The sequence below is a fragment of the Symphalangus syndactylus genome, chromosome 8, assembly GCF_028878055.3.
Source record: "Symphalangus syndactylus isolate Jambi chromosome 8, NHGRI_mSymSyn1-v2.1_pri, whole genome shotgun sequence".
NCBI lineage: Eukaryota > Metazoa > Chordata > Mammalia > Primates > Hylobatidae > Symphalangus > Symphalangus syndactylus.
In genome coordinates this window covers 58738228-58761555 of record NC_072430.2, presented here as the reverse complement: position 1 = coordinate 58761555, position 23328 = coordinate 58738228, and the positions used below count along the sequence as shown (strand labels likewise).

General features: G+C 36.1%; 1 protein-coding gene and 1 pseudogene across 1 annotated transcript in view; both read left to right on the top strand.

Annotated features, from left to right (window-relative positions):
- The window catches only part of KIAA0586 (KIAA0586 ortholog), a 129042-nt gene that overhangs the window by 83832 nt on the left and 21882 nt on the right, over positions 1 to 23328 (top strand). Inside the window, 2 exon segments of the mRNA XM_055289231.2 lie at positions 6001 to 6137; positions 9988 to 10093. Of these exon segments, the coding sequence (XP_055145206.1) occupies positions 6001 to 6137; positions 9988 to 10093 (243 nt within the window).
- LOC129487315 (heterogeneous nuclear ribonucleoproteins C1/C2-like) lies at positions 15295 to 20435 on the top strand (annotated as a pseudogene).

Sequence of the window (23328 nt, the reverse complement as noted above, 5' to 3'; positions counted from 1 at the left end):
GCCACAGCCTCCCAAAGTGCTGGGATTACACATGTGAGCCACTGCACCCAGCTGATAATGTCTTTTATAACCTAATCTCCAAAGTGACATGCCATCACTTCTGTCATATTCCATTGATAACACAGGCCAATCATGGAACAACTTAAGAGGTGACTTTTAAAAGGTGTAGATACCAGGAGGGCAGGGATCACTGGGGGCTATCTTGGAGGTAATAGTGTCTATCTCATTACGGTTCTTAGGTACATGTATTTGACAATGCATGTAAAGTAGTAAGCACAGTGCTTGGCACATGGTGATGTTCTCTTTAATAATGCTTGGAGTATGAAAAGTACTATCTTATATGTACTTAATAGAATCAGAAACTATCAACAGTTGACTAAAAGGACTTTGCCTATAGAAAACTAATTTGTTCCTCTTGTTTCAAGATTTTCTCCTGGTCACCACAGACTGTAACTGTGGTCCATAGATGAGAATCAACTATATATGCTAGTGATTGGTATTGCTTTTCATCTTGATTTTTAATAACTTTGCTTACAGAGGGTCATCTATTCTTACTTTGCCCCTCCCCACCCCTGCTAATTTTCAGGAAGTGTCCTATTTTCTGTAGTCCTCTATCACTGTCTCCATTCCTGAGGCTCTCAGGTTGGGTTGAGTAACTTGAAAGTTGCAAAATTGGCTTTGAGGAGTTGTCTTAGGAAACCTAAAATGTAACCTATAATTGGAGTGAATTATTTGTGGACCCTGGGATATACTACCAACTACAGCTTTTTATTTACTCAGAAAACCTGTATTAAATACCCACTGTATACCTAGAACTGTGTAAATACTACATTAAGCACTCAAGATTCAAAGATGATAGATATCTGCTCTCAAGATGTTTACTAACTAGTGTGGGAGAAATAAATAACAATTATAATATTGTGTGACTAGTACAACACAGACGGCTGTGGGAGTGCAGAGGAGGAACTTAACTCATTTGTGAGGGCTTAGAAAAGGTTTTCTGCAAGATCCAACGTGAAATTGAATCTTAAGGGAATTAGCCAGATGGTAAATTATGATAAGAATATTCCAATTTGTTCATTTACTTATTCAGAAGACATTTTTGAGTGCCTGCTATGTGCTGAGCATGTGCTAGGTGCTAGAAATATGAAACTTGGTAAGGCCCTGTTCACAATGATTTTTTTTCTCTAGTAGACATAGTAGATAAGAAAGCAAAAACATGCAATAAATTACGGTAGTTATTGTGAAGAAGCCCGTATAGGATGGAGGTACAGGTCAATTGTAGTTGAAGGGATTCAGGAAAGAATTCATAGATGAGGGAAGTCTTGCTTGAAGTGACTCCTTAAAGATGAATAAATGCTTGCCATGTGGTGAGTGAGGAGGGACCTTTCAGGCAGAATATGAAATGAGACAGGGGACAAAGGCAAAAAAAAAAAAAAAAGCAAGGGTTAATCACGGAAATGCAGTGTTTTCGTCAAAGAATTAGAGCTTAAGATGTAGTGAAATTGCAGCAGGGAGCAGAAACCAGGTCATGAAAAGCCCTGGATGATCTATTAAGGAGTACAGTAAGGATCGCTTTGTATACAAAATGGGAAATAATAACAGTCTTACTTTATACTTATTCCCATGAACAATTCAGCCTTGTTTCTATCAATTCTGAATGTTGTGTGATATTCATCAGTCTGTTAAAGATTATAAGTAAATGAGTGATACGATCGTATTTACCTTTTATTTAGCAAGATCATCTGAGGTGCAATGTGATGGATAGATTGGAAGAGTTAAGACTGGAGGCAAGGAGCCTGATTACGACCATTAAAGTTGACCTGATGAGACATTATTCAGTAGTGAGGATATATAAAAAGGGAGATTTGAGAGAGAATTAAGGAGATGGACAGGAATTCATTTGAATGTGAGCAGTACAAAAGAAGCAGAAAGTCTAAGAAATCCCTAGGTTTCTGTCTAGAATTATTGGATAGATGGTCATGTCAGTCACTGAGAGAGAGCGAATATGGAGGAAGGACAGAATTAGGAGGAAAGAGATTGAGTGGGGTTTATACATACTGAATTTGTGATGCCTTTGACTTTCATACAAATGAAAAAAATCCATTAGATATGCCAGACCAAAAACTCTTGCTGGACTGGTAATTTTAGGCAAACTTAGTCTTCTCTAAAAGTCTGCCATGGTTGCTTTCCACTGTAACAAAATTCTAGGAAAGTAAAATTAGGGATTTCGAGTTATGATAAATTAAATTTGACTTGAATGAAATAATATTTTAAATATCCCTCTTTTAAAGGTCTAACTTGCATTATACAGGTAAGACACCCACACTCAGTAAGCCTGCTTGTTAGAAGACACAGCAAATTCAGCACTGTTGATTGCTGTCATGGAATCCTTTCCTGACCCTTATCACTGGGTTAAATACCTGTCATATGTACTCTGTATAATTCTCTAATGTCACCTGCCTAATGTTGCTCTTATCACACTGATTTGTAATCTCATGTGAGGGTACGGACTTTATCTTGTTTACTGTCATATCGCTGTCACCTAGCAGGTTATGTAGTATACAGAACATAGTAAATATCTGTTAAATTATAGGATGATGTATTATGGGAAAGCTATTATGCACTTTTTGAGTGCTCCCCACCACCGCTTTTTTCCTGTCCCATGTATGCCTTATCCCAAGTAACCCATGTTAAGATTCTGGCATATAACCCTCCTGTTTTTTACCTCACACATATAATTATATGCACACATGCATGTACAATATATATGGTGTGTGTGATTGCCATTATTTTACAACTTGAGATCATATCTTGCACACTTGCCTGCATTTTGTGTTTTACCCAGTAAACCCTTAGATTATTCCAGGTCAACTGGTATTACTTAAATTTATTCATTTTAATGATTACGTAAAACTTCATAGTGTTGATTTCCAATAATTTATTTAGTTGTTTCTCTATTGATGGATGTTTATTAACATGTCCCTGCACTATAAACAATGCTAGAGTAAGTATCCACACACATATCCTACCAGATTGTTGTGTTTTACATACTCCTCCTTACTCCAGTGTATGTACTCCTGGGAAGCTCTTCTGTACACGAGCAAATGTATCTTTAGTTTAGAAATAGATAATGCCAAGTTGCTTTCTTGAAAGTTTAAACCAGTTTATTTTTATCAGCAATTTATTAGTGCCCTTTCCTTACATTCGCTCCTGAAATTGTGTTGATTAGTTTTTTTACATGCCTCAGTAGAAATATGAAGATACGTTTCTGACTCCTGGTGAGTTTATATGTCTTTTTATTCATATGTTTGTTGGCCATTTGTATGTGTTCCTATAAAGTTCTTTTCCCATCTGGGAGGTTCTCAGTTTTTCTTGTTAGTTTTAAAGCTGTTTCTATAGTTTAGATGTTTTCTACTATTTGTATTGCAAATATCTTTATCCAAATTTATATTTTGCTCATTGACATTGTTGATGATCTTTTTTTGCCATATAATTTAAAAATTTATATGTAGATATTTCTATCTTTTATGCTTTCTGTGCTTTCATGGCTTGATTATGTTGCTATACTGTAGAAAAAAGCTAATCATTTTTATCTATTTATCTGATATCCAGTCACATTACCAATTCTCTTATAGTTCTAATAGAGTTCTTTTGTTTTCATTAAAGTCTCTTGGGTTTTCTAGGCATATACCATATATCTGCAAAAGAGTTTTCAGTATCTTCTTTTTTAACATTATATGTAATTCTTTTCTCTTAATTCGTTTGCCACTCTTAGAAAAATGTTGAACAAGTCACATAGGAATAGAAAAAGGCATATCAGAATATAAAGAGGCAAATAAAGCCTGAAACATTAGTTACTCTGAATTATAGGTATTATTACCATTATTTAAATTAATCTTCTGTTAGATAATTAAGTGAGAATCAGGTAATAATTTTGATAAATTGTTTTATACAGATTTAATACCATAATAGTAAAAATCAAAACTCAATGCAGCTGGGCATGGTGGCTCATGCCTGTAATCCCAGCACTTTGGGAGAACGAGGTGAGCAGATCACTTGAGACCTTGAGGTCAGGAGTTCAAGACCAGCCTGGCCAATATGGTGAAACCCTGCCTCTACTAAAAATACAAAAATTAGTCAGTATGGTGGCGCATGCCTGTAGTCTCAGCTCCTAGGGAGGCGGAGGCAGGAGAATCGCTTGAACCCGGGAGGTGGAGGTTGCAGTGAGCCGAGCTTGCACCACTGCACTCCAGCCTGGGTGAGTGAGTATCCATCTGAAAAAAAAAAAAAAAAAATTAAAACTCAATAGATGTATTTCGCTTTATGTAAAAGCCCATTGAAAACCTAGATTAACATAAAAGATCAATCAGAGTGATTATTTGCTATATCTAGGAAATTGTCAACAGAATGCCTTTAAATGGAAAATATCTATGGCGTCTTTAAAATATTTTTTCAGGCTGGGTGCAGTGCAGTGGCTCATGCCTGTAATCCCAGCACTTTGGGAGGCTGAGGCAGGAAGATCACTTTAGCCCAGGGGTTTCAGACCAGCCTTGGCAACGTGGCAAAACCCTGTCTCTACTAAAAATACAAAAAATTATCCAAGTGTGGTAGCGCACACCTGTAGTCCCAGCTACTCAGGACACTGAGGTGAAAGAATCACCTGAGCCTGGGAAGTCAAGGATGCAGGGAGCCATGATCATGCCATTGCACTCCAGCCTGGGCAACAGGAGTGAGACTCTGTCTTTAAAAAAAAAAAAAGTTTGTATATGTGTGTATAGATAGATAGATAGATAATTTATATGTATATATATATAGATAATTTATATGTATATATATAAATTATATATAGAATATATATATAAATTTAAAATATATATATTTAAAACTTAATTTGCATATAACTTCAGGTCTATTTCTATTGATTATATTTTAAAAGGTTGTCTAGCAAGACTGTGAAACAGAGAGCAGTGACTTAATTCCTCTGTACTTCTTACTAGCTCTTTGATTTTGGACAGTTAGTTAACTTCTCTGAACCTTAGTAATGTCAGTGAGAGACAGTTACAATGCTATCTAACCTGTCTTACAGAATGATTGTAAAGTTCAAATGTAATAAGATAATGTACTCATATATGAAAGTGCTTGGAGTATATAGTGCAATACAAAGGTACAGTGGTTAGATACATAGATATCTCTGCTCCTCCTTTTACTGATTTGACTGAGGTGCCATTTATTTATTTATTTATTTAGAGACGAGGTCTCACTTTGTTACCCAGACTGGAGTGCAGTGGCGCGATCTCAGCTCAGTGCAACCTCCACCTTCCGGGTTCAAGCGATTCTTCTGCCTCAGCTTCCTGAGTAGCTGGGATTACAGGTGCCATGCCACCACACCCAGCTAATTTTTGTATTTTTAGTAGCGACAGGTTTCACCATGTTGGCCAGGCTGGTCTCAAACTCCTGACCTCAGGCGATCCACCCGCCTCAGCTTCCCAAAGTGCTGGATTACAGGCATGAGCTACTGCACTCAGCCAGAGGTGCCAGTTAGATAAGAAAATAAGAGCTTGATCACTTGAAGAAAAAAATCCACAGAATAGAGCTAGCCAATACCAACATTTTCCAGGCAGGAAATTGCCCTTTGCTTTAAGATTACGTTTCAGATAGAAAGTATTCTATTGACTCTTAGAGATAGGAAAGGTGAGCAGGAGTATTAAGAGTTCATATGTGGGAAGGAGGCTGCAGATGAACTGTATGGGCAACTTGTTGATTGGAACTTTACATAGAATATTCCATGGATTTGTTTGAACATAGGTACTTTTTGCGTTCTCTCTGAGTTTTGGTTTTAATTGCAGTAAAGGCTTGGTCCAGGTGTTTGTTTGAAGTACACTGCTAGTTCTAATTCAGCAGGTGAGAAATATTGGTGGTTTTAGTCAACTACTTGTTCATTTTTGAAGATAAATTTAACAATTTATTTTAACTTTTTGTTTACATTTTTGATAACAGGTAATATTTATGAAGATTCATGTGCTAGGGGAGAATTGGAGTTGGAGTCAAATTCTAACCTGGTTCTTCCCACAACACTTCTGACAGCACGAGAAAATGATGTTAATTTACCAGTAGCCGCTGAAGATTTTTCCCAGGTACCAAATTAATAGTGCTTGTATTTTACTTAAAATGAGAATTGAAACAATGTTGCCTTAGCATGGTACCCCGTCAAGAGCCAAGCCTCTGGAGTCAGATGGCTTCAAATCATGCCTCCTTTATTTCCTGACTCAAGCCTGAATATAAATCTAGTTCACCCAAGCTGTGCCCTAGAACACATTACTTAGCCTTTTTTAAGCCTTAATTCCCTCTCTTTAAATTAAAGAATAAAAGTAATGGCCAGGTGCAATGGCTCACACCTGTAATCCCAGCACTGTGGGAGGTTGAGACAGTGGATCGCTTGAGTCCAGGAGTTTGAGACCAGCCTGGGCAATGTGGCAAAACACCATCTCTACAAAAAATACAAAAATTAGCTGGGCTCCTGTAGTTCCAGCTACTTGGGAGGCCGACGTGGGCGGCAGATTGCTTGTGCCCGGGAGGCAGATGTTGCAGTGAGCCCAGATTACACCACTGCACTCCAGCTGGTGACAGAGTGAGACTCTTGTCTCAAAAAAAATGAATAAGTAAATAAAACATAAAAATAATATATATAAAAGTAAGGTAGCTATTTCATTTACATCTCTGTATCTGCATGCAATACCTAGCTCAGTAATTTGCATATAGTAGGTGCTTGATAAGTGTTTATTACATTGAAATTTGTAAAAAGTGTTTCATAAGAAATGTATTGCATAAGAAATTTAATACTGAGGTAAGCCAATGGCCCATGCAATCTTGTGTGCCGAAAAAATAGGTTAATTACTCACCAAGATGTTAATCTAAAAAAATTCAATATTAAGTAGTTTTTTATTTGTGTATTGGCAATTCGTTCAAAATTACCCATTTTGAACTAATTTATGAATAAGTATTCATGGTATTGTGCAGCAGGACATGTGTTAAGGATGAAACCAAAAAATATGTAAGATAAAGATTGTTTATGGAACACATGATTATGTGGGGTTCAGTATTACCAACCTGTGACCAAGCAATGATCAGGAAAAACTAGTTAATAATGATAAAGTATCTGTTAATAACTTCTGTATAAAAAAAATTTTTGTGACCATGATTAGGCAAACATTTCTGGGATATGATACCAAAGGTACTATCTATGAATAATAATTTTTTAAGTTCTTATCAAAAATAAGAACTTCTGTTCTTCAAAACACAGTTAGGAGAATTAAAAGGCAAGCCACTGACTGGGAGAAAATATTTACAAATCACTTATCTGATCAAAGACTTGTGTTCAGAATATATAAGGAGCTCACATAACTCAATATTAAGAAAACAACAATCCAGTTTAAAAATGAACAATGGATTTGGACCAGTCCTTTACCCAGAGAAGATATATAAATGGCAAATAAGCACATAAAAAGATTCTCAGCTGGGCGTGGTGGCTCACGCCTGTAATCCCAGCACTTTGGGAGGCCGAGGCAGGTGGATCACGAGGTCAAGAGATCGAGACCATCTTGGCCAATGTGGTGGAACCCCGTCTCTACTAAAAATACAAAAATTAGCTGGGTGTGGTGGTGTGCACCTGTAGTCCCAGCTACTCAGGAGGCTGAGGCAGGAGAATCACTTGAACCCGGAAGGTGGAGGTTGCAGTGAGCCGAGATCGTGCCACTGCACTCCACCCTGGTGACAGAGCAAAACTCCTTCTCAAAAAAAAAAAAAAAAAAAGATTCTCAGCAGAGTTAGTCATTAGGAAAATGCAAAATAAAATCACAATGAGCTACCACCACGCATCCGTTAGAATATCTAAAATCTAAAAGACTGTCATGCCAAGTGTCGGCAAGGATGTGGAGCAACTGAACTCTCATACTTTGTTGATTGGGAATGTAAAACGATCCAACCCCTATGGAAAAGAGCTTTGCCATTTAAAAATATACACCCACCATATGAACCATGCATTTCACTCCTAGTTTCTCAAGAGAAACTAAAACATATATTTACACAAAGACATGTACGTGAATGTTCATACAACCTTATATTTGTAGTAACCAAAAACTGAAAACAACATAAATGTCCATCAACTGGTAAATGGACAAATTGTGGTGTATCCTGTACAGTGGAATACTTAGCAACCAAAAGGCATGAACTATGAATACAAACAATAACATGGATGGTTCTTACAAAAGTTATGTTGAGTAAAGAAGCCATACCAAAAAAAAAAAAATACTGATTTTATTTATATAAAATTTTAGAAAATGCAAACTAATTTATAGTAATAGCATTTCAGTTCTTTTTTGGGGACAGTAGGAGGTAGAGGTGGAAAGGGCAAGAAGGAGAAGATAAAAGGGTGTGAGAAAACTTTTGAGATTGATGGATATGTTTATGGTATTATCTTGATTGTGGTGATGGTTTCATGGTTTATAGGTAGGTCAAAACAGCAAATTGAAAACTTTAAATATATGCAGTTTATTGTCTGTTACATATATCTCAATTAAACTTTAAAAATAAAAGAAAGATTACTTCCTTTTAATTGATGGCTTGTTTTAGAATAAAATAGAATGTGTTACCAGAAGAAAGGGCCTCAAAAAATTCCGTTGTTAGATTTCTTTAGCTAGCAGGGACGTATGGTTAGTAATAATAGCACACATTTATAGTGCTAGATGCTGTTCTAAGTTGTTTACGTATTTTAACTTATTTAATCCTTATAACAGCCTAATGAGGTAGTTGTTACTATTATCCCCATTTCATGAATGAGGAAATTGAGGTATTGAGCAGTTAAATAACTTGCCCAAGGTCAAAGCTAGAAAATGCCTTACCCAGATTTGAACACAGGCAGTTTAGCTCCTGTGGTCACAGCTCTTATTCGCTGTGAGTAAGTAAGGAAACCAACAGAAACGTTCAAAGTCTCAGCAGCCAGAGCCAGAGGTAGTCCTAGTACCCATCTTAGAAATACACACCAAGATAATACTTCCTTCAAGGCAGAAACATACATGACTAACGGCTCTAAACTTGGAAGACCAGAGTTAAGGCTAGTTATTATTACTGCAGCTTAGAGCTACTAATTTTTACCCCTAGATAAAGAGGATGCCTGTCAAAGGTGCAGTGATTACATTGTGTCCATGTGGACAGATGTTTCAGATTCTTCTATGGTTGTGTTTATTGATAAAGGTCCAGGGATTTCTTTTTAAGTTCTTGTTAAAGCTGTTTTCAGGGGCTCCTGTAATAGTTGTTTTCAGGGGCTCATTTATAATTAAGCGCATAAAATAGGAAAGAGAAGAAAGAAAATCAACAATTTGTGATGTGTGATTATGAAGAGATTTGTGACTACTGTAAATTTCAAATTTGGTTATGTTATAGGTAAGGGAGAGAGATGATAGTGCTTATGATGGAGCGTATGTTTCTTGAATGGCAAATGGAAGATAACAATACCTACTCACACTTCTGAGAATTAAATGATGTTACTATATATAAAAGCTCTTCGAAAATTACAGTGCATTATGCAGATTTTCATTTTATGCAAAAAGTGGTTATATGGGAGAGTTTGCTGCCAAATTAAGTTCTTATCCTGTCTAAATCCATTATATGTATATAAAGTAGTTTGATTCATAAGTAGCTCTGAATTCTCTAATAAAAATAGACAGAAATGACTTGAATATTTGAAATCTGTATATATGATCCAAATCTTTTTAAAGGTTTTTTTTTTTTTTGCAGCGTCTTTTCTTTTGTAATATGTACCTCATCACCTATTTATTGGTAGAAGTGCTAATAAATAAAAGGCAATAAAAAGCAACTAGAAAGCAAGCATATTATTAAAATTTTATAAACACTTGAATAATTTGACTTCTCAGATTTTTTTAAGTAACCAAAAAGTAATATTATGACTTCATATCTTAAATTATTTAGTACCAACAAAAGCAAAATCAGGATGTTAAGCAAGTTGAACACAAACCATCACAAAGTTACCTACGTGTTAGAAATAAATCTGATATTGCATCTTCACAGCAACAAGGTAAGACTTGTTTTTATGTAATAATAGAATAGTTTGATACTTGTCTGAATATTGAACAAATATAAGAATTCTTTACTTTTGTATACATCCCACTGCTCTCTAGGTTTTTGTTTTCCACTAAATGGACTCATTTAGTCCATTTACATGAAGAGTCGGTATTGTATTTGACTATGTTAGTTTGTTCTTTTTACCAGTAAACACTATTTCTAGTGGATTTTTAAAACTCTTAGCTGGTGTCTTTCCTTTACCCTTGCCTTTTAGTTCTTGTTCAATTGAATACCAAGGTCTTTTTATCTGTATATAGGTCTGTTTGAAGTTATAATATGTTAAAGGCAGGAATTATGGCTGTTAATATGCTTTGTAAAGCACATTATTTAGTGCATGGTGATGTTGGCCAAGTCTAACTTAAAAGCAATTGCCTGTCATATTACATACTATGCTATGGATGACCATATCATAGTTCTTTATCAAACTTGTGTGGTTACCTTTAACTCCACAGTCAGCATTCAAGCATTTTGATGTTGTGTCTATGTTTGTACAAGGCTGTTGGCCTTGTGCTTTGTTTGCCATCTTGCTTCTTAGTCATTTACATTTTATATAACCTAAAATCTGAAATTTGGCAGTAGAAATTAAGATCTCTTCTGTTTAAAAACTTTCTGCCCACAATCCTGGAAGAAGTATTAGAAATATTTTGAGAAGTGGAATTTTTCTTTTTGCTTTTGTAACTGTGATTTTTATTTAATTTTCAAATAATATTTAATTGAGCAAATGCATATTATTGAATGCCGGTATAATTGCAAATGTAACTATGCATTTGGTGTTTTGGGAAGGACCTAAATGAGGAAGTACTCAAGATAGTAAGATTATGCCACTTAAGGTTTAGGTTTTCACTCTTCCATTTGTTGTCTGTTCCCCTCTTGCTCCAAGTTTTCAGAACTTTGTCCTCCTGACCCTTTTTTTTTTTTTAACCTCACCATAGTACGTTAATATTAATGTACTATGGAAAATGCCTATAAAACTCTTCTTCTGGTGATTTAAGAATTAATCACGATAGTATATCGATATGGGCAGATAAATGTTTCTAAGATAATGTCACAATTTACTTCATGTTCTTCTACTGAGTTCTCATTTGTGAACTGTCCTTCACAGTCAATGATAGTTTCTTTAATGTTTTTAAAAATCAATCATTTTTGACATTATAAATGAATTTCATTTTCTTGGGGATGTTGTATGTAATGAAATAATTATTTTTCTCAGCTGATAGGAAAATATCTCTGGTAAGATGTTAGCTGGTAGAAGGAAGTTTTATGTGGAAAGGGTTTACAACAGTTGGATTTAATACATTTGAAATGTTTTACATTTAATTTTACATCTAATACAAAAGGTAGGAGAGCAGACCTATACCAGCCTTGACTAAGACAAATAAATACCAGTGGGCTATAAAGAGAACATTTTAAATACAGGTGAAGTCTTTCACTCTATAATTGGTACATATCTTTATACTAGAAAATTTCTTGAATGAATATGATTGCCTTGGCAAATATAGTCAGTTATGACTTTTTTCCCCATAGATTTTGTGGGTTTTATTATTATTTTTCTCTGATGAAACTCTGAGACATTGCCAAATGTTCCAGAAAATAGAAGTCAGAGTGCCAAAATAATTCTCTGGAGCTCTCAGGACTTTGGGTGACCTTGAAGGAATTCAATCCTCTCGTACATAGAAACCTTGAAGATAATGAAGGAAATTCACCTTATCACAAGGGAATTAAAACCACATCTTTTCTAGCAGATAAATGCTTCCAAGAATACTAGAACCCCAAATTTTGGCTATTTCAGGGGGAAGTATCATGTATTTCACTTGAAATGTGTAGTAGTTTAATATATGGCTATAAAGAAAGAAGCAGTAACAGCTGTTTTAATGATCATCCATTAAAAATTAACTGAAGAATGGTAGGACACAGATTCCAGCACTGTATTGCTAGGAACTTAGTAAAGTACTTAGTTTTTTTCCCCCTTGATTATTACTTTCAGATTTTAATATAAAAGAGAGGAATTCATTGTTCTGACAAATGGTATCTTTGGAGCCTTTAAGAGTAAAACCTTTTTATTTGGTATTGAATTTATTGGGTCTATCTTTGACCACGTGATACCACTTATCTGATTCTATGTACTGATTAATGTATCTAACAGTTTTATAGTGAAAGTACTTTTTAAAAAAGTATTTGAGTGGTCATTTCTATTTTTCCCCCTTTGCTGTGCAAGTTAATTTTTACTCATCTTTTGCTATACAAGTTAACTTTCATCGGTACAAATGAGAGGCTAGTTTTAAGTCAATTTATTTGTGATGAGCCCAGGAACAATTAAATTCTATAAAGTAATGTATTAAAACAGTACACTTTAAAAATTATTTTCCTTCTGTTTTTCTCTTTACATTTTAGGACCACCATAATAAATTATCATTACAAAGTCAAACATACTATGTACTACTATCAGTCAATAGGGAAAAAATAAGTCATATGTTTTATGGTAAAATGCTATGATAGATTGGATTGTCAAATTTGCTTGAAAAAAATCAGCAGTTTTCAGTTTTTCTTATTTGTAGATTACACATGTTACTCAGAAAATAAGTATCAAAGTGCTAGAAGTAATAGGTATAATTGCTGTTATTTGTCAAAATCAGTTTACATTTTTGTGGGAAATACAGAATCACAAATATTTCTTTCTGGCATTATGTCCTGAGTTAAATTCTAGAAAATTTAGCACCTTTTATACTCATATAGCTGTGATGATGACTTTAAATATGTGAGCATTAGGAAATTCAAAGCTTATATATTCCTAGAAGCTAATTTTGACCACGTGCGCAAATTATTTTTCTTTTTTAGTAGAATGGTGCATTTTTTGCCTTTGTATTTGAAATTTAGCTAAATTACAATAGCTATCAGAACTACAATTGAGGCCAGGCGCGGTGGCTCACGCTTGTAATCCCAGCACTTTGGGAGGCCGAGGCGGGCGGATCACGAGGTCAGGAGATCGAGACCACGGTGAAACCCCGTCTCTACTAAAAATACAAAAAAATTAGCCGGGTGTGGTGGCGGGCGCCTGTAGTCCCAGCTACTCGGAGAGGCTGAGGCAGGAGAATGGCGTGAACCCGGGAGGCGGAGCTTGCAGTGAGCTGAGATTGCGCCACTGCACTCCAGCCTGGGCGACAGACCGAGACTCCGTCTCAAAAAAAAAAAGAACTACAATTGACCTTAGTAATTTCAAAACCATAGTTAAAAGGGTTTTAAGTTGATTTTTAATAATCTTAAGGTATGATAGGGATTTCAGAACTATGTGTGTGGATCTCTGATAGGGAGGGGTTGGGGCACAGACTAATAAGTGTGCCAAAAATCTGTGAATCCAAATGTGTAACAAGCATTGTCTGAATAAATGTCCACAAATCCATGCTATTATTGATTAACAAAAAATAAATTCACTTTGAAATGTTGCTGAATTTGGGAGTTTTGTTTCCACCTAGGATGAGGAAATTGGAAAACTTGTCACTTTCACCCTAACTGTAATAAAATGTCAGATAAACTACAAAATCATTAACATTTCTTGAACCCGTCAGAGAGCTTCTGATGCAGAGCAACTACGTAGCCTAAAGTCCAAAGAAAGACAGACTCTTCCAAAAAGAGATGAGGCACAAGCACTGTCTCACTTGTGACAGAGCATGGTTACAGGAAGAGACACCAGGCACCAATCAAGCAGATAAGAAGTATTTAGTTAAACTTTTTAAGTGGATTTCTAAAGGCCAAGTGTAGAACCATTGGTAGTCAGAGATACAAGTGGAGTTCACACCCACTTGTAGGCATCTTCTGCACAGACCTCTAGAGAAAGATTGTGGGGAAAGGCAGAGAGTCTCTCTCACTGGTGCAGGCCTGAATGAGGGGAGTGGCTGTTACTGCCAGAAAGACAGGATGCCCCACTTTGACCCGTCTCCTTTAAGAACAAAAGCCTTAAGCCACTGAGGAAGGGGCAACACATCTGTTATTTCCAGGGTATAGGTGAAAACCTATTGTGGCTGGGGGAAGGGTAAAGAAAAAAAAGAATCCACTCCTGGTGGAGAAGAAGGAAATAGTCTTGGTCCCACAATCTTTTATTAGCACGATTAGAAGTTTCTTATTGTTGGGAGAGTGGTTGGAAACTGTCCTGCACAAAATTTGCCAAAGGGACAGGGCAGAATTTAAAATGTCAGTTCCCTCCAAATTGATCTATAGATTCAGTGCAATCTCAAAAACATTCCAGCAGGGATTTCTGGGTAGAAGTTGACAAGCTGAATCTAAAACTCATAAGAAAATGCAGAGGACCTAGAATAGCCAAAATGACTTTTAAAAAGAAAAATAAAGTTGGAAGATTATAGTATATAACTCTAAGACTTATTATAAAGCTACAGTAATCAAGACAGTGGGATATTGGCATAAATATCAATGGGATAGAATAGAGAATTAAGAAAAAAAGTCCACACATTTATGATCAGTTGATCAATTGATTTTTACAAACGGGAAAGACAATTCAATGGAGAAAGGATAATCTTTTCAACAAATGGTGTTTGGACAGAGCTCATCTATATACAAAAAAAATGAACCTCAATCTATATTTCACAAACACACAAAAATGAGCTAAAAAATGGATCATAGATCTAAATGTAAAGCCTAAAACTACAAAACTTCTAGAAGAAAATATAGGAGAAAATGTTTCTTTGTGACCTTTGGTTGGGCAAAGATTTCTAAGATATTGCAGAAACTATTGATAATTGGACTTAATCAAAATTAAAATTTCTATTCTTCAAAAGACAGTGTTAAGAGAATGAAAAAGGACAAATCACAGACTGGAAGAAAATATTTGCAAATTTGCTTTCTGATGAAGCAGTTATGTCCAGAATATATTTTTAAACCTTACAAAACTCAACACTAGGAAAACAAACAACACAATTTTTAAAACGGATAAAAGATTTGAACAGATACTTCACCAAAAAAGATATTTGGATGGCAGATAAGCACATGGAAAATTGTTCAACATCATTAGTAATTGGGAAGATGCAAATTAAAAATTAAATACCACTGAATACCCATTAGGTTGACTAAAATCAAGGAAACTGATACTACCATGTGTTGGTGAGGATATAGATCAATTCTAATTCTTATACATTGCTGGTGGGAATGCAGAATGCAACTTGCACCTTGGAAAACTGTTTGACCGTTTCTTATAAAATTAAACGTAAATTTACCATATGACTCAGCAGTCCATTTCCTATGTATTCATTCAAGATAAATGAAAATTTATTTTCACACAAAACCTGTACTCAAAACTTTTTTAGCAGTTTCTTTTATAATTACCCAAAACTGGAATCAACCAAAATGTCCTTCAACAAGTAAATGGATAAACAATCTGTGTGGTACATCCATACAATGGAATAGTACTCAGCAATGAAAAGACGTGAACTACTGATACACACACAACAGCACAGATGAATCTCAATTGCATTAAATGTAGTGCAAGAAGTTAAAAGGCTACATACCGTATGATTCCATTTATATGGAAAAGGCAAAATTTATTGGAAAAGGCAAAACTATAGATACGGAGAACAGGTCAGTGGTTGCCTCGAAGAAGAGTTTGACAACAAATGGCAGGAGGAAACTTTTTTCCATTTGGATGGAAATGTTATGTATCTTGATTGGGGTAGTGTCTATATAACTAAGTATTTTTCAATGGTTAGTTTTACTGGTTATAAATTATACTTCAATAAAATCATGTATATATTACTGAGTTTATGACACTTCTTTTGCTTATTATGAATTTTCTTAATTAGCTTGTACTAAAAGCTTATCACTTGGGAAGGTATAAAAGGTTTTGTTGTTAAAAGGTGTGTAAATGTGATACTGTATTACATTTATTTACTCTTACATCTTTTTCTTATATTAACACTTTAGGAGGAGATAGTTTGACATATTTATAATACAGTATATTTTCAATACAATGTAAATTGGATTTTTAGGTGTTCATTTAAAAATACATTCCATTTAGACTAGAAATCTGAAACATTTATGTTTTATAATTAATAGTGACTAACTGGAAACAAAGAAAAATTGTATATGCTAATAAATCTACAGTGGAAATACTCTTGTTTAAAATTTTGTTTTTTAGATTTCAGAAAGGGAAGAACTGTCAGCTCAAAAACTTGTGTTTTTTACTGGCACATCCAATATAATGTGTAATCAACACAGTTTAACTCAGTAAACATTAATTGAGGGCCCTCCACACTCTGCACTACTAAGCTTCAATGCCTTTCTGCATTATCTTCTTTCCACCCAGAGTTTCCTTCTCTCCCCACTTTTATATGCCTACAAATTACTTAATCTTCAACATTCAGCTCCATCTTTCTGAGTTCTTACTGAACCTCCGATTGAAAACGTCTTATTCATTTTAACCCACTCTCTTCCCTTAGCTCTTTTCTGCCTTGAACATAATCATCATCTTAACAACAGTTTTTTGCTGGGCACAGTGGCCCACACCTATAATCCCAACACTTTGAGAGGCCCAGCCAGGTGGATCACTTGAGGTCAGGAGTTCGAGACCAGCCTGGCCAACATGGCGAAACCCCATCTCTACTAAAAATACAAAAATTAGCCGGACGTGGTGGCACATGCATGTAGTCCCAGCTACTTGGGAGGCTGAGACATGAGAATTGCTTAAGCCTAGGAGGCGGAGGTTGCAGTGAGCTGAGATCATACCACTACATTCCAGCTTGGGCGACAGAGTGAGACTCTATCTCAAAACCAAAACAAAACAAAAAATGGGAATACATTTACCAGAGGTTTGCTAGGTGTGTTCTATGTTAATTTCATTTATTCATCACAATACCATGCCATGCAGGTAGTTTTGTTTGTTTGTTTTAAAGACATAGAGTCTCACTGTCACCCGGGCTGGAGAGCAGGGGTGTGATAGTTCATTGCATCCTCAACCTCCTGGGCTCAGGCAGTCTTCCTGCCTCAGCTTCCAAGTAGCTAAGACTACAGGTGTGTGCCATCATGCCTGACTCAGGTAGTTTTATTCCTGTTTTACAAGAGAGAATGATAAGATTCATGAAGGTTAACTAATTTTCCCAAAGCACACAATTTAGAAAATGAAGATCTGGAATTCTAGCCCAGATCAACTTGATTGCAAAGCTGATGCTCCTTTCCTTGTGTAATGCTATTTATTGAATAAGCATTTAATAAATATTTATCATGTGACTTAAGAGCTTGTTGACAAGAGCTGCTTTTATCATCTCTGTATTCCCTGGACTGATTATTTAATATTCCAAAGAAAGTGATATATGGGATAGTGTTGTGATTTGTTTTTAAGATATGTTATCAGTTTCTTATTTAAGAGAGCTTGTTTCCCACTGTAGCACTGTGGTGATCAGTAAATGTTCATGGAATTGAATTTGATGATTACATCATTTGCTATTAACCCCAAACAACATTTAATTCTGTTATTTAGTAATAAGACGGAAGAAGGAAGGGAAGAGAAAAATGAGAATATTTCATTACAATCATTTTTCCATTACTGTCTCTTTTTAATGTAGACAGTCATGCAAACAGCCACAGTAGACTAATCTAAGGTGATTTTTATTTGCTTTTCCAAAAGATTGATTTATTTTATAGTATTAACATAGATTTTTATTCTTTGAGGACAAAATAGTTGAACAGAGGGTAGGGGCAGCCGAGAATATGCCCAAGGGTGGGGAAAATTAAATCAGCTTAGATATTAGTTCATGGGCAATCTTTTTGAACTTTAGATGAGAAAGAAAAATCGTGTGGACATTCATTCACTCTTTCTTTTTAAATTGAGATATAATTCACATACCATAAAATTCTCCCTGTTAAATTCTCAGTGGTTTTTAGTATATGCAAAAAGTTGCTGAATTACCATCCCTTTCTAATTCCAGAACATTTTCTTCACCCTAAAAAGAAACTCCATATCTATTAGTAATTATTTTCCATTCTACCCTCCCCAACCCTATCCCTGCCAACCACTAATCTACTTTCTGTCTCTCTGGATTTCCCTATTCTGGACATTTCATATAAGTGGAATCATACAAGATGTGGTTTTCTTTTTGGCTTCTTTCATTTAACATAATGTTTTCTTTTAGTTTTGGGGTTTTTTTTTTTTTGTTGTTGTTGTTGAGACAGAATTTTGCTCTGTCACCCAGGCTGGAGTGCAGTGGTGTGATCATGGCTCACTGCAGCCTTTGACGTCCTGGGCTCAATAAATTTTCCCACCTCAGCCTCCTGAGTAGCTGGGATGGCAGGCGTGTGCCATCATGCCCGGCTAATTTCGTTTTCATTTTTTGTAGAGACGAGGTCTCACTCTGTTGTCCAAGCTGGTCTTGAACTCCTGGGTTCAAGCAATCTGCCCACCTCAGCCTCCCAAAGTGCAGGGATTACAAGTGTGAGCCACCACACCTGGCAACATAATGTTTTCAAGGTTCATTCATGTTGTAGCAGGTATCATTACTTTATTCTTTTTTATAGCTGAATAATATTCCATTGTGCATTCATTCTTAGGTTAATCTTTTTTAGCATCCCTTTACATAAAGTCCCATAGAAAGTGCTGTGGCCCTAGAGAGGTGGATAAAACAAAGCATCTGCTCTCTGGGGATAAAAAGAAGAAAGGCCATTTTGTGAAGAGATGAAGACTGAGCGGTTGTGGCTGCTTTGCCGACCTTGAGCAGCAGTTGGCTTCTCCACATAGTACCAGGGAGTAGGAGTCTCAGAATCTAATCTCTTCTGCCTCCCCACTTCTGTGAGATTTTTTTGATCTTCAGCTACATTTTCGGCTTTGTGAGAAGCTTCATCATCCAGCACAGTGGCCAGCAACGTTACCGACAAGACAGATCCTCACTCCGTGAACTCCCATGTGTTCACTGGGAATCTCAACACTCTTGTGCTCAAGAAATCTGATGTGGAGGCAATCTTTTCAAAGTATGGCAAAATTGTGGGTTGCTCTGTTCATAAGGGCTTTGCCTTTGTTTAATATGTTAATGAGAGAAATGCCCGGGCCGCTGTAGGTGGAGATGTACAGCTCCTCTTTTGACTTGGACCATGACTTTCAACGGGATTATTATGATAGGATGTACAGTTACCCAGCACATGTTCCTCTTCCTCCTATTGCTCGGGCTGTAGTGCCCTCAAAATGTCAGCATGTATCAGGAAACACCTCATGAAAGGGATAAAGTGGCTTCAATTCCAAGAAGGGACAGCGGGGATCTTCTAAGTCTGGAAAGTTGAAAGGAGATGACCTTCAGGCCATTAAGAAGGAATTGACCCAGATAAAACAAAAAGTGGATTCTCTCTTAGAAAACCTAGAAGAAAATTGAAAAGGAACAGGGGAAACAAGCAGTAGAGATGAAGGATGATAAGTCGGAAGAGGAGCAGAGCAGCAGTTCCGTGAAGAAAGATGAGACTAATGTGAAGGTGGAGTCTGAGGGGGGTGCAGATGACTTTGCTGAGGAGGACCTACTGGATGATGATGACAATGAAGATGGGGGATGACCAGCTGGAGTTGATCAAGGATAATGAAAAAGAGGCTGAAGAAGGAGAGGATGACAGAGACAGCGCCAATGGCGAAGATGACTCTTAAGCACATAGTGGGGTTTAGAAATCTTATCCCATTATTTTTTTACATAGGTGCTTGTCTAAGATCAAATTTTTCACCAGATCCTCTCTCACGGTATCTTCAGCACATGCTCACTGTTCTCCCAATCCTTGTCCTTCCCATGTTCATTAATTCATATTGCCCTGTGCCTAGTTCCATTTTCACCTCCTTTGATGCCCTAGTAGTTTTGTTAAGTCTTACCCTGTAATTTTTGCTTTTAATTTTGATACTTCTTTATGACTTAATAAAAAGGATATGTGGTTTTTATCAACTGTCTCCAAAATAATCTCTTGTTATGCAGGGAGTACAGTTCTTTTCATTCATATGTAAGTTCAGTAGTTGCTTCCCTAACTGCAAAGGCAATCTCCTTTAGTTGAGTAGCTCCTGAAAGCAACTTTGAGTTAGAAGTATGTGTATTACACCCCCACGTTAGTGTGCTGTGTGAGGCAGTTCAACACAAATGCAACAACATAGTTTTGTGAATGAGAGCTGGCATGTCAAATGCGTCCTCTAGAAAAATAATTAGTGTTGTAGTCTTAAGATTTGCTTCTAAAGTTGATACTGTGGGTGATTTTTGTGAACAGCCTGATGTTTGGGACCTTTTTTCCTCAAAATAAACAAGTCCTTATTAAACCACGAAAAAAAACAAAAAAAGAAGAAAGGGGTAGTTGAGAAGAATAACTTCTTTAAAACACTGCATCTCAGAAATAATTTGTTAGAATACTATTAAATATGAAAAGGCAAACATCTTTCTATAATTAAACTGTCAACTTGTCACTGTTTTCTTATAGTGCTGAAAAATAAGCGTGGCAACAAGTGTGTTAGGTCAACTTGCAGATTGCTTTTATGTATATACATTTCTTACATTTTATGTGAGGATGTTTGGATGAGAGAGGCATAATCCATATGAGAAAAAATATCTCTCTGGCACAATAATGGATTTTTAAACATAGGTGATTATTTTAACTGTTCCAATGTGAAAGGATTTATACTTTTTATTTAAGAGATAGAATATATATATGCATATCTATATATAATATCTATATCTATGTCATATATATATAATCTAACAGACAAATGTGCGTAACTAAGGGTGATCCCTCAGAATGAGCAAAATGCATAAAGGATTGACATGGAAAATCTGTTAAATAAGACATTGAATATTATGCAAGGATTTCTATAACATTTTTACTTGTTGGTACTAAAAGTAATTTCCTTTTCAATATAGAAGCATTTTAATTGTGGAAATTATTTAAGTTCCTTTTTGTGGAATTAATTATACACTGTGTATGGAGAGCTTGTGTTTTTCTCATCTTTTTGACATTAAACACATCTCACCAAAACCACACAGGAGGATTGTTTTGAAGACTTGCCAACATTCAAAAAACCTCTTCAACCCCTTCATTGTTCTTAACCAGATTTCCTGAAACTTGACTTTAAAGTTTTTATTACGATTTTTAAAATAGATATCAAATTGATATAAAATATAATTTAAACTATTAGATCAATTAGTAGCCTTTTTATTCAACAGCTATTACAAATAATTTAACCTTATAATCACAGAGGTAAATACAGATTTGATAAAAATCTTTACATTTTGATATTAATGAGGTAAATACTTAAGACTTGGGAGCAGAGGAACCATCTCCAGTTCAACAGAACCAAAGGTTGTGATTACGATTAGGAGTAACATCTGATCTTACTTCTAGTTGAATATTATTATTATTATTGAGATGGGGTCTTGCTATATTCCCTAAGCTGGTCTTGAGCTCTTGGGCTCAAGTGATCCTCCCACCTTGGCCTCCCAAAGTGCTGGGATTACAGGCATGAGCCACCATTCCCGGCCTCAGTATTACTTTTATTATACCACAATGCCCTCCAAATTAACTGCAAGTTGATGTATTACAAATGCTATTCTTCTAATCAACCTAGTAATCATTTACTAAAAATTTTTTAGTGATTTTAATTTTATATAAATTAGGCAGACTATTTCAACCAGATAACAGTGGATTATTCCACTAAACCAGTTCTACCCTTTTTGTTCATATAATGAAAATAAAAAGAGAGGCTTGATTATTTCAGTTCAGAATACATTACCCTCAAATAAATTCAGGCCAGAGATGCAGCTACGCAGCTGTCCAGTGTCATAAAAAAGCAATTCACCAGTGAGTGATCTCTCCATTCAGAACTGTGCAGTCTTAATGTATGGCTGTGAGAAACTGTTATTTTATGATCTTTTTACTAAAAGCTTGACTGAAAACTAAAATAAATTAATAAATTAGAACAGAGAAGTGATATAGTCTTATTATACATATAGGATGAACCACTAGTAGATTGCTAGTCTCTAATACAGTATTACTCAAACTTTAACAGACATAGAATTCTCCGGGAGTATTTATTAATAAAATGTAGATCCTAAAGTGATTGTTTGCCTGAGATGGGGCCTGGAAATGTAAACATTAAACTAGTACCCCTGGTTATTCGGATGCAGAAGAGGGAGGACCACCCTTTGAGAAACATTGATTAAGGGCTCCAGTTGTTTTTGATGATTCTGTTCTATTTAGAATTAGAGGCACTTTGGAGACAAATTGCATGAGTTCAAATCCTAGCTCCTCTATTTACTAGCTGGTGACCCTGGGCAAAATACTTAACCTCTCTGTGCTTTTCTTATCTGTAATATAGTATAGATATTTCATGGTAATTAAAGACATAAAATACACTTTTACTAGAACCTGACATATATTAAGAGCTATTAAAGTGTTAGCTTTGCTCATTGCAACCTCTGCCTCCTGGGTTCAAGTGATTCTCTTGCCTCAGCCTCCCAAGTAGCTGGGACTGCAGGTGCGTGCCACCACACCCAGCTAATTTTTGTATTTTTAGTAGAGATGGGTTTTCACCCTGTTGGCCAGGATGGTCTCGATCTCTTGACCTTGTGATCTGCCTGCCTTGGCCTCCCAACGTGCTAGGATTATAGGCATGAGCCACCATGCCCAGCCCTGAAAGTGTTAGCTTTTATTAGCATGACTGTTTCTAGGAAATCTCTCCTTTTTGAATACTCATGTTGTAATCAGCTCTCCTTTAACAGATAGGAAATGAACCTATATTTGTCCTAAGCTTTAAAGGATGCTGGTGAGGAAATGCTAAAGATGGTACATGTTCAATATAGTGTTAGGGAGATAAATTAACTTTGAACAAAATTGTTTCTCTTCAGCAAATATATTTAAGATTATATGTATAAGATATATCTTAGGGACCTGGACAAGATGGCTGAATAGGAACAATTCCAGTGTGCAGCTCCCAGCGAGATCAATGCAGAAGGCGGGTGATTTCTGCATTTCCAACTGAGGTACCCAGCTCATCTCACTGGGACTGGTTAGACAGTGGGTGCAGCCCACGGAGAGCAAGCAGAAGCAGGGTGGGGCGTTGCCTCACCCACGAAGCACAAGGGGTCGGGGAACTCCCTCCTGTAGCCAATTGAATCCATGAGGGACTGTGCCGTGAGAAACGGTGCTTTCCAGCCCAGATACTATGCTTTTGCCGTGGTCTTCGCAACC